This window comes from Suricata suricatta, chromosome 7, assembly GCF_006229205.1.
Source record: "Suricata suricatta isolate VVHF042 chromosome 7, meerkat_22Aug2017_6uvM2_HiC, whole genome shotgun sequence".
Taxonomy (NCBI): Eukaryota; Metazoa; Chordata; class Mammalia; order Carnivora; family Herpestidae; genus Suricata; species Suricata suricatta.
The window spans coordinates 124,108,515-124,127,423 of record NC_043706.1 but is presented as its reverse complement, the minus strand read 5'-3'; the positions used below and the strand labels follow the sequence as shown (position 1 = coordinate 124,127,423).

The 18,909-nt window shown below is 39.6% G+C and overlaps 1 protein-coding gene across 5 annotated transcripts in view; it reads right to left on the bottom strand.

Moving 5' to 3' along the window:
• The window catches only part of PHACTR2 (phosphatase and actin regulator 2), a 130,227-nt gene that overhangs the window by 94,778 nt on the left and 16,540 nt on the right, over positions 1-18,909 (bottom strand). For 4 of the 5 annotated variants that reach the window (XR_003910522.1, XM_029943784.1, XM_029943783.1 and 1 more), the window contains exon 2: positions 3,449-3,616. Coding sequence is in view for 4 of the 5 variants with exons in the window: in XM_029943784.1 (XP_029799644.1) it covers positions 3,449-3,616 (168 nt within the window). In the remaining variant the exon portion in view is untranslated. Of the gene's footprint in view, positions 1-977; positions 1,097-3,448; positions 3,617-18,909 lie in introns of those variants that run through there. The other variant, XM_029943785.1, reaches the window with a different exon arrangement.

The window sequence follows — 18,909 nt, the reverse complement described above, 5'->3', positions numbered from 1 at the left end:
AGCCACCCAGATGCCCCAAGATGTTTCTCTTGATTGTAACAGACTATGCAGAAGTTAGAGGAACAACTGTGTGTAGACAGGGGATTTGACGGTATTCTTCACTTTGGAGAGAGAGAAGCATATTTAAAGATCCTGAGGGAGGAGCCTTAGCCACTACTCACACCCCACCTCCAGAAAAACAGAAAGAAAAAAAAAAGGAAGAAATGATTATGTAGGAAAAGAAGTAAATGATGATCTGATGATGTAACTGTAAAGACCAGAGAAGAGCTCTCTCACTCAGATGATGAAAAGAGGCACTAGGGGAAAGTAAATGGAAAGAAGACTGTTCTACCCTAGCCCCTAACAGCCTACGGACCAGCCTAAACAGAGTTGAAGATACAGATAAATCTCCACTTTAAAATAAGACCAGAGAACATAAAGTCAGGGCACAGGCCCAGACAAGATGGCCTTCCAAAATATGGTTGACATTCAAGGACCACCAAAGCAGGCAGAGGACAGGACCATTCTTTGGTTTTAGATTTTTATTTTTAAGTAATCTCTACACCCAGCGTGCACCCCAAAGTCACAACACCAAGATCAAGAGTCTCATGCTCCTCCGAAAAAGACCCCTCTTAACTACCACCACCATATGATCACAGTGGCATTTATTACAATGGCATTGATAAATCAATGTTGCATCCTATCCATCACCAATTAAAAATTCCTACAACAGAACCCCAGACTAGGAAAAGCAGTATTAATACTATGTAGTGAAACACAGTAAGATTCATATCCATGTGACTATAACGCCAGGAGCTTAGAAGGAAAAACAAAGAAGATTTACGTTGCTTGGAAGAAATACATTTTCTTTCAGATCCCGACATGTTGTGGGATGTGCCTCCAGTGCACTTTATAGTTTGCCAGATAGCGCATGGTCTTGGTCATATCCAAACAATTAGAGTTCATTGTTTGAGACAATTTATTAAAGAAAAGAATACCTTTCTCTTGGTTGTTTCCAAATGCATCAGTTTTCCTGAGGACATGACATCTTTCCTCAATGTGAATAAAACACATGTTATACCATATTTCCTATATTTTTAGCCTTTAATGATATACTTCATAAAGCTCAGCACTAAAATAAGCATATGTATAAGGTGACAATAAAATACTTTATATTGGGACACTTGATAACATGACATTCAAGTAAACATTATTAGTAATATGGGTTTAAAAAGAAATGACATAAATAAATGTAGCAGATAAACTCACAAAGAATTGTTAACATATCTACTTGGCTTGTTTTTATTCTATGTCACAATACTGACGCAAAAATAAAAAAAGAGAGACAGACATCTAATAACTGTCTTCAGGTTTTTAAGGCACTTTGGTAGTCTTTAGGAGCTATGAATACAGTACCCACAAATAAGTTCTGGGAGCTAACTTGTGTAAAATCCTATGTGAATCTGAAAAGAAAACAGAAGGCAAGGATGGGTAGGCTATCCTCAATAAAGATGGGATAACAGAAAATAATACTTAATGCTGTTTAAAAGGACTTACCTTAAACATTCAGGGCTACAGACTCTCCACTGTTACAATTAAAAAGAGGTGACAAAGAGAAGTGAAGGAGAATTTCTTTGTAGCTGTTTTCTACATTAGGGAAAGAGAAGTTAGCAGCCTAGATTTAAGTAAGGGGCAAGCTAGACAAATGAAGACACTTCCTTCCATCCTCCCTTCTCAGTATCTTCTTGCTGTTATTGTCCAGAGCCCCACTCCCACGTTGGGTAGCCATGGTAACCTGAAGAGAGCTATTCTCTCGGTGCTTAGGGACATGCAAGAGGGGAATACTTAGGAAGACCAGCGTGGTTCCAGTCACAACTAAAGAACAAGGGAGCACAAGATACCCAGCCAGGGGTTAGAGGAGACAACAGAATCTGGAACTGAAAGCACTTTAGAATTCAGCTCCTTCAACTCTGATCTGACTTGCTCAAGGTCACACGGCACTTGGGTGGCAAGGACAGTATGAGAACCCAGGTGTCCTCACTCAGCACAGCACTCTGTCCACTTCCCACTGCCTCCTAATCCCAGAAGTCAACTAGAAACTACAGAAAATTTAATAACCAAACGAATCTTATTTCCCTCTAAACCAAATCTCGTTTCCTCTCTTTTCATTATAGAAATTTCCAATACCTCCACGCAGACAGGTGAGAATAATACCCCATGTACCCATCACTGAGCTTACACAATTACCAACTTGTGGCCACTCTTCTCTCATCTATGCTCACATCACCTCCAGGATTATTTTGACACAAATCCCAGGTACAGTATCATTATTTCTTTTTAAACAGTAAGTGCTCAAAGAAGTTATATAGCTGCAATGCACCAGAGACAACTTCATTAGGAAGCGTTGGTGTCCCTTTTCCATACCCCCTTGTGCTATATGCGGTACTTCTTTCTTTCTTTTTTTAAAGACTTTATTTTTAAATAATCTCTACACCCAATGTGGGACTCAAATGCACAACCCTGACATAAAGGATTTCATACTCTACAGACTGACCCAACTAGCTGCCCCTGAGGTATTTTCTATTTTATTTCATTGCTCTAGATCTAAAGGCCAACCGTTATGTCAGCCCAGACCAGTAGGACACGCTCTGTGACCCTGCACAATATGAACCTTGGGGCAGCGAGGAATTCTGATGAAGGGATTGTATTAGACAATAAGCACGGAGAAAGCTGAATTTATATCATGAGATAAATGCCTTTCTACCTTAAAGGTAATCCACTGATACCGGACACTTGTTTAAACTGGGCGTAATTCTGGCCTGGGATTAAAGCCCATTGGTTCCAGGAGTCCACATGAAAGGTATGAAGTAAGGCACGTAATTCTTAAAGTATAACAAATCCACCAAATGATTATAATAAGTTTTCACACCAGTCATGTTATGACTCCCTTAGGAAAGAAACCATTTATATGTCCTAAAGGCATGATGGAAAATTTAAATTTAACAATAAATACAGCAACACTTTTACTTCAAATAGTCTTTTAAATTTTGCCCACAGAACAAATACAGTCCAAAAAGACATTAAAAAGCTTTTTAACTTAACAAACAGGATTGTACTACTGGAATTAAGTAGATAGATAACAGTGTACGTGTGTGAATGGATACTTTCAGGCACAATGCTGACAAATAACATTTCCACTTCTAATTTTCTATTTCACCTCTCCCTTCCTCTACACTAGTTTTCTGTATGAATTTACAAGTATATATTTAAAAACAAGAATATATTAGAAAGTCAATGAGTGGAAAAAGAGGCGAATCAGAACTCTTAGGTTGATTCATCTTTAACTAATTTCATTTCAAATGTGGATTTTTTTCCCCTGGGGGAAAAAAGCCTTACAAGACACAATTTTTTTTTTTATCTTTTCAAAGATTTAACAATTTATCTTTTAACAGAGTTCTAGTATCCATACCTGCTGAGGTTTCTCTGAATTTGTCACTGGTCTTCTTTTTCCTCCATTTCCAAGGCTTAAAGATTTTACCGATGGTAGAGAGTTTCCCCTTCCTCTTGAAGGGAGGCGTTTGGGAGCCTGCTGTTGGACCATCTGAATTTGCTATGGAAGCTTTGTCTAGTCCATCAACTGTATAAAGAAAAATAAAGACAGAGAAAAGCTATAATAAAAAGTCTGAAACAACATCATGTGTTTTCTCCCTGTGCTTTAATAGCAAGCACAGCCACTTTAATTGGAATCTCACATAAAGTTTATTTCGCCCTGCTTCCCAGGGGGTAGAGCTCCTCTGATATCAATCAGTAAATCAATCAATCAGAAATTATGGTCCCCTTAGATAATCATTTTGGGAAAATAGAAGAAAAGCAAGAGACTTCCATTCCGGCCAGGACAGACAAATAAGGGACCGGGACACACAGATGATTCCATCTGCAGCAACTATATCAATACTTTGTGAAGAAACAGAATATTCTGAGTAGTAAAACCTTGGTTCTTGAGCCTAATTCGTTCCAGACACATGCTTGTCATCCAAAGCACTCGTATATCAAAGTGAATTTCAACAACCATTGGCTCTGTTGGGATCATGTGACATTCAGTGTCACATTCTACTCGTATTGCAAGACACTGCTCATTGATCAAGTTAAAATATGTTAGAAATGTCTGCTTGTCTTGTGGAACACTCGCAGAGCAAGTTACTCGCAATCCAAGGTTTTACTGTATTCCAGATATTGGCATTTCCTCCAGAGGCTAGTATGGCATTCTTAGTAATGAATATTACAGCTATGGTGTAGGAAAAACCAGAGCTTTTCCTTCACAAAATTAAATTTAGTGTCAAGAAGCTAAATTCTCATTTTACTACTAAAATTATTTTTTGCTCCTATTGCAAAAAAAAAAAAAAAAGGTTTCAGCTCCAAATAAACTGGTAATTTTCACTAACAAGAAGAAATGTGTGGAAAGGTGGGTATCGTGTGTGGTAGAACGTATCTTTAGGGCCTTAATCATTTATTAATCAGAAAAAAGGCCCCTAACCCTAAGTTGTCTTATATGGTGTTCAGAACAGAAGGAAGACAATGATGGCTTATGTTATTCCAACCATTACATTTTAATGACAAAAAATTGGAAGCACCCCAGAATGCATAAATTATGGTACTGTTCATGCAATGAAATAACACTCAGCAGTAATAATAATGATAAAAACCCACTGATACATTCATACAAAACTATGAATGTATCTCAGAAACACTGCACTGAGAAAAAGCCAAACACAACAGAATACATACTGTGTGGTTCCATTTATATGAAGCTCTAAAGGAGCCAAAATGAATTTATGACAATAACAAAAAAAAAGAAGAAAAAAGAAAATCAGAATAGAATCAGTTGCTTCTTGGAACGAGATGGTGGTAAGAACTGAAGGAAGCTTACTGAGGTGACTGAAATTATCTCAATAAGGGATAGATCATACAAAACTCATCAAATGATAATTATAATACTGTTTATTTTACTTTATATAAAATTTACCTTTAAAGAACCCATAAATAAATAGTGAAGTCCAATTAATGACATGCATGCTGATATGTTTAGGGATGAAGTGTACTGATATACATCAAAAATAATAGGGACACCTGGGTGGCTCAGTCAGTTGAGCATCCGGCTTTGGCTCGGGTCATGATCTCACAGTTCGTGGGTTTGAGCTCTGCATCAGGCTCTGTACTGACCGCTAGCTCAGAGCCTGGAGCCTGCTTGAGATTCTGTGTCCCTTTCTCTCCCTGCCCCTCCCCTGTCCACGCTCTGTCTCTCTCTGTCTCTCAAAAATAAATAAATGTAAAAAAAAAAAGAATTCCTGTTAAAAAAAATAATTAATAAAGGTGCTTGGGTCACTCAGTCAGTTAAGCATCCAACTCTGGATTTCAGCTCTGGTCATGATCTCATGGTTCATGAAACTGAGCCCCACGTTGGGCTCTGCACTGGCAGCACGGAACCTGCTTGAGACTCTTTCTTTCTCCCTCTCTCTTTGCCCTTTCCCCACTCATGCTCTTTCTCTCTCTCATACAAATAAATTAACTCTAAAAAAAATTAATGGACAGATAGACGGAATGAACAGATGGATGAATACAATAAAGTAAAATAGAACAAAACATTAAGTGCTGAATCTGGGGGTGGATACGTGGTGATTGACTGCTTAATTCTTTCATCTTCAAAATGTTTGTAAGAAAATATTGGGAAAAACAAAAGAAAAATTGAACAGCAAGGACTTCTGCTTACAGGAAGATGGAGGAGTAGACTCACTTTTTCCTATTCCTTCTGCTAAATACAACTTAAAAGCACTGGATGCTATATAGAAAAGAAACAGAAGGTATTAAAAAGAGAAAAGCAAGTAGGCCACCCTGAGACCTCAGGACCCAAGAAACAACACGGAGGTAAGACCCCTGGGTTTTTTTGGTTTTGTTTTTGTTTTTGTCATATATATACCAGACTTGTAGCTGAAGCAGTTACCAACCTGGAGACAACAACAGGCATAGACCACAAAGTCTCAACAAAAGCCTATTGTCTTTAGTCAAAAGAGCAAGAAAGGGACAGTCTAGAAAGATGGGAAATTTTTAGACAATAACTACTCTACTCCAACTAAACACTGAAGAAAAAACTATGACCATCAATGCCAGCAAAGGCTGAGTGTGGAGACTAGACATGTACCCTCAAGAAACTGTAATGAGAACTCCAACTACCCTGTCAAAGAGATGTCAGGAAAGACCAAGTACAGAGTCAGGACCTCAGGTCTACCAGATGGTAATACACAATCTTCTACAGTGTCAGTAGAGACCATGTGGGAGCCTGAACTTCCATCTCTACCCAGTAATAAGGTGTCTCTCCTCCTCCCTCCCTGCAAATATTGGGGTGGTATCAAACCACTGCCCAATGGGAACAAGTCCACCCCCATCTACCATGATATCAGTGGAGACCATGCAGAGATCTGTAAATACCACCAGAACAAAAGTAATGAGGAGCATCCCCTTCCCCCCATTTCTACCACAAGGTATCACAAAGGATGAGTGGGGAACCTGGACTTTACTCTATTTGGCAATAATAAGGTGGCACCCCCTCCTCCCATTGCTGGAAAGGTGGCAGACAAAGCTAGTTTAAAAAAAAAAAGGATTCAATAAGAGTTTGAGTCCCATAATATAAAAATGTCTACATGTCAATCAAAAATCACTTGACAGGGTCGGGGGGCGGGGGGTGCCTGGGTGGCTTAGTCGGTTAAGAGTCCGACTTTTTGTTTCAGCTCAGGTGATGTTCTCATGGTACATGAGTTCAAGCCCTGCATTGGGCTCTACGTTGACAGCACAGAGCCTGCTTGAGATTTTCTCTCTCCCTCTCTCTCTCTGTCCCTCCTCCACTCTCTCTATCTCTCCAAATAAATAAACTTTAAAGAAGTTTTTTTTAATTTCTTGACATACCAGAACAAGAAAAATCTTAAACTGAATGAAAAAAGACAATCAACATGACACCAACACCCAAATCCTTATGAACTTCTTCCAAAAGAAGAATGATAAATTCTACTCTTCCTTCTAGTGATATCTATTCTAATTTCAGGTAGAAGAAATGCAAATCATGCAGTGACTGATTCTTCCACATGTTTCCTGACCCTACGTTACCCTGCTCATACTGGCCAAAGTGCAATAGGCAGAGAGAAATATAGGACAGACTAATTTGGAAGCTAAACCAGAGTGAAAATGTACAATCCTTATTCACTTCACTTCCACTCTTGTCCAACTACCTTCCTCAAAGAAGAGGAAAGCTTAGGGAGGAACTGAGTGTATAGTGTTTCTTCTTTTTTGAGATTTTATGCTGAAGGGCTTAATTTTGAACAATTTAAATGTTGTGAAACATAGAAGGGCTGACTATCACAGATATAGGAGTGAGAGTCTACATCTCAAATTCATCTCTGTGGCTACAGACACGCATCTACTTCCCATTTCCTTTCAAGCCACATATCCAGTTCCCTGACACTCCATAAAAATTCTGCTTTTGATACAAACCATTGAAGGATTATCTACTTTTTCTCCTGAAAACAAAAATAAACAAAACAAAAGTTACATAATTCTCTAGGTGACAGATGGGGAGATTGAGTGAGTGAAGAATGAAAGCATTAATGTTAAATTCATAGCTGCATAAGAAATTAATTGGTCTTATCTTTCTTTAGTATGCATTTACAGTTCTAATCTTTATCTCTACTCTGGAAAGGGCCTGGGCCAGTGCCAATGACCACAGCAGTGCACACATAACGTATCTTTTTTCTGACTGAATAAATTCACTTGTAATTTTGTAATTGTTGGGTTAGTAGAGCAAACCACATTTGCAATTAGGAACCATAGGATGGCAGAGATGACCACACTGCCATTGTACTTCTCTTAAATCATGAATGTGTAGGGGATTTTCACCTGCTTTTGAGTAGTATGAAGATAATATAAACCCTCTTCTCTCCCCCAAACACCTGGATACTGCCAATTCCATTGAATTTTGCATTTACATGCGGATGAGAACAAATTGCTAGGTAAATCCCAGATGAAAGTTTGAATTTCCTGTTTTAAAGGTTAATTTTGATCAACTTTCATGATACGAAGAATATCCTGTTCTTCATCAGAAGTTTCTTTCTCATACTTGAGATCAGCATTTTAAAATATATAAAATATTTTCGATCTTTAAATATCTTAATATTGTGAAATACAGTCATTAGCTGTTCTAACACAGACGTTTTCAATGACAGCCAGGTCAACCATCCCACCGAAACGAGCTCACGACTAACAGGACTTCTCCACATCACCAACTGAAGAGGATTCAGAAATCATGGGCAGCTTTTATTTTTCATTTAAACAGAAATTTATCAAATTGGCAGTTAATAGTAATGCCACCAATGCTCTGTTCCTTGGTTGTAACAAATTTATTCTACTGATATGTGAGATGAACAGAAGAAACCAAGTCGGAGGTATATGAGAACTCTCTGTACTATCTTTGCAACTTTTCTACAAATTTAAAACTATTTTCAAGTTTTATTTATTTAGAGAGAGAGAGCACACACATAAGTGGAGGACGGGCAGAGAGAGGAGAGAGAATCCCAAGCAGGCTCCCACTGTGATTGCAAAGCCCAATGTGGGGCTCAAACCCATGAACCACAAAATCATAACCTGAGCCGAAATCAAGAGTCAATGCCCAACTGACTGAACCATCCAGGTGCACCTAAAACTATTTTAAAATAAAGCATTCATTGTTATAAATGTGGCATTAGCTAGCATGGAGGTGTATGAAGATGAAGATTTAAGAGATTTTTAAGGGTGAGGATAGCAGCTAAAGTGAGACCTTAGGAGGTACCGCCTTTTACAAACAGTAAACATTTCTATACAAAGACGTTTTGGAAGTTAATATGCTTTAGAATTCCCCATCTTTCTCTCTAAAAATATCTTTTTGTCAATATTTTCAGTTCCTAGTATTTTATCACTAAGAGGTATTTACAGGTCATCAAATTGCTATTTCAGCACTTTTTAGCATACAATAGATCAAATAAAGGTAATTGATACTCAACATCTTTCAAAAGGGTAATCGGACTTGAAAAATGGTATCAGTAAGTAGTCACCTCCACATCCTGCGAGACCATACACAGAGAGGAGATCCAAACATACCCCCGTACTCTGTCTCTCTCACCATGCTGGGATTAGAATCATGTACTGCCAACACAGAAGGACACTCTGGGAATAAAAAGCTTCTTTGTTCTTTATTTTTAAATCATTAAAGTTGAACTGTTTTCAGTAATAGAATTTTATTTGGGAATCAAAGTAAATTTAAAGAACTGAAACTTATTTCATGACAATTGAGGATGTATTTCTTATCCATTTTTCCCCTTGCACTCATGGGGACAGGAGGAGAGCAAATGGCACAAGTCAGGAACAGAAGTCCCATTGCTCATGCTGGTGTGAGAGGTCTTATGAACAAGTACCTGGCAATGAACCGGCCACGGACCCACCATGGCTTTCATTCTCTCCTGAAAGTAGGAATTAGTGAGCACTAACTGATAATCACTAATATTTACTGAGCATTGACTGCATGCCAGGCATTGTGCTAAGTACTTCACCTGCCTGTGCTCATGTTAATTCTCACAACGGCTCTGAGATAGAGATTATTATTAGTCCCATTTTTGGAAATGAGAAAGGTGAGATTCACAGAGACCAAGTGTCTAGCTCAGTATTTGGCAATGAGTGTGTGTATGGAGGTGGTTTCATAGAAAGACTAAATAAAGATTTATTGACTAAATTATATGACAGATAATGAGTCAGTATCTTCCTCACGTGACACACTTGCATGGGTGGCAGAGCTTAGATTTAGTCAGAGACAGCCCTGTTTAGCACTGCATGGCAAGGCCCGCTTGAACTCGGGGCTACTGTACCCACCATGTAAGGTCCTGAGAGATCTCAGACAGTGAGACAGGAGTCTCACGCTTATGGAACTCGCAGGAGGGTGGGGGAAGCAGGTGTGCTCAGTACTCGGTGATGCCAGCCGGGTGGGGAGGCACAGTACCAAGGTACCAAGGCGGCAGAGTCCAAATGTGGAAGCCTGAAGGGGAGCAGCAAACGCAGACTGAGGTGACTGGGGAGCTGTTTCACAGGGAGGAAGAGACTTGACCGGAAACCAAAAGGATGAGTAGACTTTTTGGTGGAAATCAAGGAGGGAACAGTCTGAAAGTTGATCAAATCAAGGATGGCTGAGCTTTAAAAGTAAAGCCAAGAAAAATGTTCTCATTGCCATTCTGCTGTGCTCAGAATAGACACATGATACGTATTTATGGGAAAAAATGAAAGCAGATTTATAAGGTCATGTCTGAACATGTGAAATGGTTAAACGTGAAAATTTTAAAAAAGAAACTAGAGAATTTGTGAACTTACTGTATATTAATGTATATATATACCATTAGTTAAAAATCTGAAAATAATGTAATTTTAGAGTTCGAAAAGATCTTGATGGGTGCAAGAAAAAAACTGCTTTTCATCAGCAGATGGTTTAAAAAATAGCCAACATTAAGGTAGTAATCATGGCTAAAAATATAAATTATTTAGCCATCATCTTTTAGAGCACATTTAGAATAAAAAGAATAGAATATAAACAGAAATTAAATTTAAAGAAAAAGAGGGGCACTTGGGTGGCTCAATCGGTTAAGCCTCTAACTTCAGCTCAGGTCATGATCTCACAGTTCATGGGTTCAGGCCCCGCATCGGGCTCTGTGCTGATAGCTCAGAGCCTGGAGTCTGCTTTGGATTCTGTTTCTCCCTCTCTCTCTGCCCCTTCCCTGACCGCTCGCTCTCACTCTTGCTCTCTCTCTCTCTCTCTCTCTCTCTCTCTCTAAATAAACACTAAAAAAAATTAAATTTAAAGAAAAAGAATAAAATGTAAAAAATACTGCTATCAATTGAGGAAAAAGAAGGAATGGCTAGAGGAAGATTGCTCTCATAACTTGATTCTGCATTTGCCAATTTCCAGTCCTCTAACACGTGAAAGGAACTATAATGTGATGTCAAGGGACGTGGAGGTGGAGTAAGATTTGTCATTCAAATTAATACTGTGGAGCTTTTACGAAATAACTTTTCGCATTCATACATATAGGAAACGAATGTGTATATGCAATCACCATCCAGATCCAAGTCTAGAATCATTTCCAGACCCAGGAAGCTTCCTTGTGCTTCTTCCCAGTCAATATCCACCCCTTCTCATCCCCCAAGTAACCATTGCTTTAACCCCTGTTACCACTGATTTGTGTTACCCATTCCTAAACTTCAACCTAGTGGAATTATGCAACATACTCTTTCATGTCTGTCCTTTTTCACTGAACTTTACGTCTGTGACATTCATCTAAATACATGAGCTATCCAAAGCAAAAGCTACCTAGCTACAAAATGGAAATCTGCTGTCTCAGCAAGACCCGAGATGACATAGCCCTTGACAATGATGAGCATTAGGCACAGCTCTTCTATTTATAAAGGATATCATTACTAATTTCTTTATGTGGGAAATGCAAATAGCATCTCCCTTCCTTTACCAGATCTGTGGGAAACCTAATCTATCTTTTGAGATTGACCTGAAACTGTGCTAAATTGGAAGCTCGCCTATGAAAGATTAAAGGTGGAGAAGCAGTTTATTTTCTGTAGATAATGACAGCTTTATGTTTATTCCTACTCTGATATTAGGATAGGCAGCAGTTCTGAGCTGTGCAATTTGCAGAACACTTAAGTACAACAGTATCTGCTCTGGGAACTACAAGTGTGTTTAACACAGGAGTTCTACACTATCCTACACATATTAAACACCTATATGTGAAAAAACTGAGATGTAGGAAGACTATAGGACTTCCCAAATCATCAACTAACGGCAAAGACCTAATCTATCTAGGTCATGAAATTCCTGATCAAGGCTTTTATCCCCACTCCATGATTCTGTCCTCATTGGAATATGACTGGTGAACCGGAAGCACCTCTTGGTAGCTCTAAAAGAGCAGTAGAACACTTTTTGTAGAGCCCAAAGAAAAGATATTGCACAATCAGAAAAGGCAATAAATCTCAGTTAATGTTATGGGTTTTAATTATCCTATTGGAACGGTGAACTATATTGGGTACCAAGCCTCGTGAGCTTCATCAAGGACCCCAATATCTCATTGCTGAAATTAGGAGACTAGGTTACATGATCTCAATGCTCCTTTCCAACTTTAAAAATGGTATGATTCTCATACTTATTTGTGTTGAATATATCGATCTCATAGGCCAAAGACTTGTTCTAAGTGCTTTATGAATATTGCCTCATTAACTGTCAACACAACCCTGTGAAGCGGGTGTTGTTAGCATTTCCACTTTATAAGTGAGGACGGTAAAGCCCAGAGAGAACCAAATAATTTGCCCAAGGTCACAAAGCTGGTATGTGGGATTTAAAGTCAATAGTTTGCCTCCAAGAGTACCCTCTGTACAAAATGGGACAGAGGGAAATAAGTGGGCAAAGAGCTCTATTTCAAGAGAAGGCAAAACATAAATCCTAATGAATAAAAACTCAGTTCTACATCCAACCACCTCCTTGGACTAATCCAAAGAATCACAGCAGGTACTATTTTGTCTCTTAAACAATGCCCAGTGTCTTCCCAGGTAACTTTATGCTCTTTACAGACAGAGTATGCTCTTCACTGACATTAAATATGGTCTTTTGATTGCACGTAATCCTTATTTACCATAGTATTAATTTTAGGAATTTGATATCATCAGTTTTTTAACTTGTTTTTCTAATGGAGGCAGCCATTATTTTTAAACCCCCACAGGGAAAAGCTACTAAAGACTTCCATCTGTCTGCAAGCACTGACAAAGAATTTCAGAACTTCAACTTATGACCGGTAGGCCTGCAGAATGAGTATGTTTGTGCAGCTGTATGGCATCCTGATGCTCTGACACGCACAACAGCCCCTAGACTTGCTACAGGATATTTAACAGATTAAATAATATCACTTGTATCAGGGCCCCAAAGAAACTCTGAGTAGAAAAACGATCACTTTGCAAAAGGAATATCACTTTTATTGTGAAGTAAATGCATTTCACGTTTCAAATACCACTGTCATCACAGTTAGCAAAGAGTTCTGTCTATGAATAAATTTGATGGCTCTGCTTGGGAATGGCAAGAACTGTGGCAGAAGTGAAAACTAAGAAGAAAGGAAACAACCAACTTTCTACCTTCCTTCCCCTGCCCTAATCATCTCCTACAGCGCCCCGAGTCTGAGTGGGGAGCAGGTCAAGGCGTGTGGAGGTTATACTGTGTTTTTAAAAATGAAGAAAAGGTCAACGCATCTCCAAAGGGCAAACCACTACCCAAGAGATTTTGCTTCCTCTATGTTAAGATAATGACCACTCGGTTTGCTGAGCATGGGCACAGGGATGAAACTTCAGGGGGAACCTGGCAGAGCTTATGTATAAGGCATAAAACCAAATCAAGTTAGATTTCATAATTATTAAGTAAGTGGCTAAATTCTGCCCGAGCAGAATTATGAAAAATTTCCCATTGTGGATTAATGTAACACAAGTATTAATAAAATAACACATTAAATCTGGGCCAACACCTTTAGGTTAAAAAGCTGGTGGATAAATAGGAGCCTTGAGAATCCACATATAACGTGCTAACTCTGTCTATGGTCTGACAGTCCCCTGGCGGTCACACCAAGTCACCAAGGCTGGTATCTGTGAAGACAACAGTGGCCACATGCAGAATTCCAGACTACCTACCCAAGGCAGAAATGAAGCCTACAGGCTTATCCAGTGTCAGGCAGCGTTGCTGGGAGGAGAATTTATGTCGTAAAGAATCCTCAGGACTCCCAGATTTATGTCCTTATAGTTCAGTTAAGAGGTGACTGCAACAACCAGGCATCTGAACTTGGAGAGCAATGAAAATGAATTAGCAATGATGAATGGATCCAAGGGACATTGAGGAAAAAGAAGCAAGGAGACGGGGGAATTGTCTGGAGAAGTCATGAAGAATTCTATGGCCTGAACCTCTTGGAGGTGTGGTGGAATGCAGAGAGACGACTTGGAGAAAGACCTACGGCTTGTGTTCAGGCACCATGAACTTCAGGTGTTGGCAGGACATTCAAGGGAAGATGTCCAGCAGACAGTCAGAAATACATTATTGGCACACAAGCAGGAAGTCGATGTTGAAGTTATTTGGGGGAATCTTCCAAACAAAAGCGGCAGTTGAGGGCCAGAGGTAAACCGTTAGAGAATGATTACATTTAGAGGCAGTAGGCTGTACATCATAAAGAACCCTGGACTTCTCTTATACGGAGAAAAAGTTTACCTGTTTTAAAATCACAAAGTATCGGGAATACTCGGGTGTGTTTATGGACCGAGGAGAAGGAGCCTGTAAGGAGAGAGTGTGGAAACCTCAGAGAGAACTGACCATCCCCATGGGACTTCTCCTCAGGATAACAGTGAGACTCCAGGTAGAGAAGGAGAGCCTGCCTCTCATTTGATGAATGTGAGTAATGAGCTAGGAGTCAGGAGGGGACATGAAGAGGACTCTGCAGGAGGATACGAACTTCAAGTGAGAATGCACACACCCCTGGAAGCCAAGCAGAGAGGAAGGGCAATCGGGAGGGGATCAAACGTCAACGGTGTGGGTGAAGGAGGGCAGAACCTCCATCACAGAGTTACCAGGGAAGCACTGCTAGGAGAGGTGGGTTCCAGAAAAAACAAAAAAAAAAAAAACAAAAAAAAAGGAGGAAGGAGAAGTCCACAAAGGGATAAGGATGCCGTTCATTGTGGAATATAGTGATCCATTCACAATTAATGTATTTAGCAACTGGTATCAATAAGGTAATGCCCTGAGGCTATAATGGTGAGCAAAACTGGATTGGATCTCTGCCCTCAGGAGGCCTACAGTCTTATGAGAGGGTGTGACATTAGTCAAGGGACCATCATTCCAATACAGAACCATGGCAGCAGTGAGAGCACAGGGGGTATGGGCAGCTAGAGGGGCTCAGACTGTGGCAGATGAGCATTAGTTCTTGGGACAGTCATGCATAAAATATTCTCCCAGTTCTGTGTTAAAATTCAGGGCAAGGCTGTTTGAGGGTTATCGAGATTTTGTCTAGTTTCATAACATTGCTTAAAAGGTAGAAATACTCTGTCCAAATTGGGCAGGAAACCATTTAAAAGCCACTGAAAAGCAAAGGATTAACATTCCTTAGTTTGTACACCTAATTCTCTAGAGACAGAGACAGACGGGAAGGATGGGGGGCAGGGAGGGGGGAGAATGCCATTGGTTGTTTTTTTAAAAAATAATTTTATAGTAGTGATGCCTTTAGGGCTGATTTTAATTTTTTCTCCCATATAGTCACGAAGGATCTCCCACTTACAAGATGTTCTGTTTTGGTTTCTTTCTCTAAAACGACATGTGTGTCCAGTAAGCGTTCTAGAGAATGAGTTATTCCAGCAGGACTTGGGTACAGCACTGCGAGGAAAGCCTCTGAATCCAATTAGGGCACCATCAAGCCAAGCAGCTGATGCCAAAATTCTTTTCTGATATAATTTTTATTAAGAGTTTCAATGCCGGCCTGAAGGAATGTTCAACGTGTACTAGAATGATAAAAATATAACATAAAGAACCCATGACTGAACTTCAGAAGTAGCTAGTTGCAATTCATCAACTTTTCCAGAAGCCATAAAAATTGCTTAATTGCTGTTGTTCTTAAGTGAGTAGGAAAGAAAAAAAAAGATTGTCTCTTTAAGGCGCAAGTATATGAAGAAAAAGTAATGGTGCTCCCTACTAGATCATGAGTCCCATGAGGACAGACACCAAAAGAGTTTTATTCCCGGTGGTACCCCTACCCTGTACCCAGGCCACAGAAGGTATTTACTAAATATTTACAAAATGAATAACTAAATCGTGGACAAATGTTTGGCAATAATGTACAAGGCCTGGCCTAACTAGGCTATGATTTATTTTAGCAGGTCTTTAGATTTTTCACACAGAGGAAATTGTTTCCAACAGTGTCTTCCTGTAGAACTCCAAATATTTTGAAAGATAACATAACAAACACTAAAGTTTGAAATTGAGAAAATATCAAAGCCAGCAGGAAGGATGATTAACACTCAGAAGAATGGTACCGACACTGTTGACAAATTTTTCAGGTGAACAAAGCCTAACTTGCTGCTCACTGTGTACGTTTAAAAAGACAATCCATCAAAGACAAACAACTGGAAAAAAACAGCTGGAATAATTTATACGCGAAATAGTCTTTTAAGAATGTTGTATTTTTAGGTAGCAGCGAGGAGCACAACTTAACGTTTCCACAAGCTACCCCTCACATCCCCCACCCTGACATTTCCTCCTTCCTTCTCTCTAAACATGTTAGGCAATTCAGACTTTTCTTCAGCCTTCACTTTCTTTCTCCTAACTGGAAGAGTCAGAAAGGCAATTTAGTTTCATTGCAAAGAAACTGAAAAGGCACAATATCCCACGAAACTGAAACTAAATCCAAATTGCATTCGTTTTTCCATTCTTTTCAGGCATTACACGTGAGAATTTGAATCTTGTAGAAAATATGAAACCACACAGAAGACTCTGAGACCGTATTTTTAACCTGAGATCAAATTCTGGCAAAATATAACACTATGGATGTCTAGCTCTGTATTGATACTTTAGATGTTTGATTTACCAACCACATCAGAAACTTAGAGCTACAAGGCCCTTCACACAGAGTCAGAGATCTGACTATACTACGTAACGTGCTCCATTGCTAGGAATCCAGCAACTGGCAACCAGCAGCAAGGTTTTGTTCCACCCTAAACAGAAAATACCACTTCTCCCATCTCACTTTTCAAGTGAGAATCAAATATCTCCTGTTATACCCATATCTTAAGGGGAGCAAACACAAATGGGGAAATGATGGACTCTTACCCTGCTCTACATTAAAGCTCCCAGAAAAGTAAGAGAATGTTTTCTTTTGCTCTATTCTTTAGCTTAGTTGGCACCCTGGTGACACCTAGTATGTGTTAGAGAGAAAGAAGAAGAAGGAAGGAACAAATGAATGAAGAAGAAATAACACAGAAAGAAAGAAAGAAGAAAAGAAGATGGAAAGAAGGAAGAAATCAAGAAATCAAGAAATCAAGAGAACAAGAAAAAGGGGTGCCTGGGTGGCTCAGTCAGTTAAGTGTCTGACTTCAGCTCAGATCATGATCTCATGGTTCGTGGGTTTGAGCCCTGCATCAGGCTCTGTGCTGACAGCTCAGAGCCTGGAGCCTGCTTCAGATTCTGTGTCTTCTTCTCTCTCTGACCCTCCCCTGCTCATGCTGTCTCTCTCTCTCTCTCTCTCTCTCTCTCTCTCTCTGAAATAAATAAAAACAGTAAAAAAGAAAAGAGAAAGAAAGAAAGAAAGAAAGGAAGGAAGGAAGGAAGGAAGGAAGGAAGGAAGGAAGGAAAAGGAAAAGGAAAAGGAAAAGGAAAAGGAGAGAAAAAAATCATTTTAAGTATAAACATAGACCTGTAAGTACCATTGGGAGAAAACATGGGCCTTGGGGTCAGAAAGCCTTGAATTTAACAATCCGTTCTTCCATTCCCTAGCTAGTTATCTTGGGCAAGTCATTCAACCTTTCAGAGTCTCTTCCTCATTGACAGAATGGGATAATACAAGTTACCATTTGTGTTGTTGCTAGTATGAACAGAAATGATACACCCAAAGGGTCATACTGAGTCACCAATTTCAAGAAAGGTGAATGCCTTCCACTACTTTTTTTTTCCCTTACTCCTACACAAGCAAGTGAAAGGGGGCTGTTAAAAGGTTTTGAGGGGAATAAATCATAGCAAGTGGGTTATCTGTGATTTGGAGCAACTGGGAGACTGAAATGTCTTTGAAAGCTATTTTCCTGGTCTTCCAGGGGCTCCGGAAAAACAAAAGCACCCTGTGCAAAATGGACTCCTGCCCAGAGCCACCTGTGGTCTCCACGGATCTCAGGACAATTGCTGAGAGCCGCAGAGAACCGGGGAGCACTGTGGGGAGACCGCCGGCAGCGGCAGTGCACAGCAGAAGAGATTCGGGGGCGGGGGTGGGGGTGGTAAACAGGCAAGAAGGTTGACATCACCTACAAGAATGGGAGAATAGCTAGCACTGGATCTGGCTCTATTTCCCACCAGCTGGGAAGTTGCACAGTTTATTTTTACACTTGTACCTGCAAAAAAAAAAAAAAAGTAAAGTAAAAAAAAACACAAAAAACAAAAAAACCTATTTTATTCAAAAGATCTGGTGTTTATTTGATGAATCCTTATTGAACCGCGCTGAGAATTTATGACTGAACTGTCTACATCGAGTTGAGCTGAACGTTGTTGCTGCCCTTAGTTTTTTAAAAAGCCTGCGCTGTTTAAGATGTGTTGCTATAGTGGCCAAACACAGGAAGTTGCGTTTTGCTCCTGTTTCCAAATATGCCCAATGTCAAAATCTGAGGAGAAAAAAAAGTTCCGTTGCATGATTCTGTTAACCTCAGATTGTTTAGTGTTAGGGCCACCTTTAAGTTCAACATAGTTCCTAAGTCCTGAAGGACTCGTATTTACTGAGAATCATCATCTACTGGTCTGGCTAAGAAATTATTATCCAGGGGACCTCTGCTTATTCTACACCATCCCTTTTTTGAGATCTAACAGGAACTTTGTGCTCTTTCTTTTTCCCCTTCGCCTAGATACCCAGCAATAAAAATAACGTAAGCCTCCCACTACAACACCATAAGTCATTATTCATTAAGTCCTTATCAGTTATTTCCATTGAGTACAGTCAGACTTCATCTCTAGATCTTAGGATACTGGGTTTTGAATCTGAAATGCCAGGCTTGAATCCCACTGAAATGCCCTCACTTGGAAGAACACCATTATTC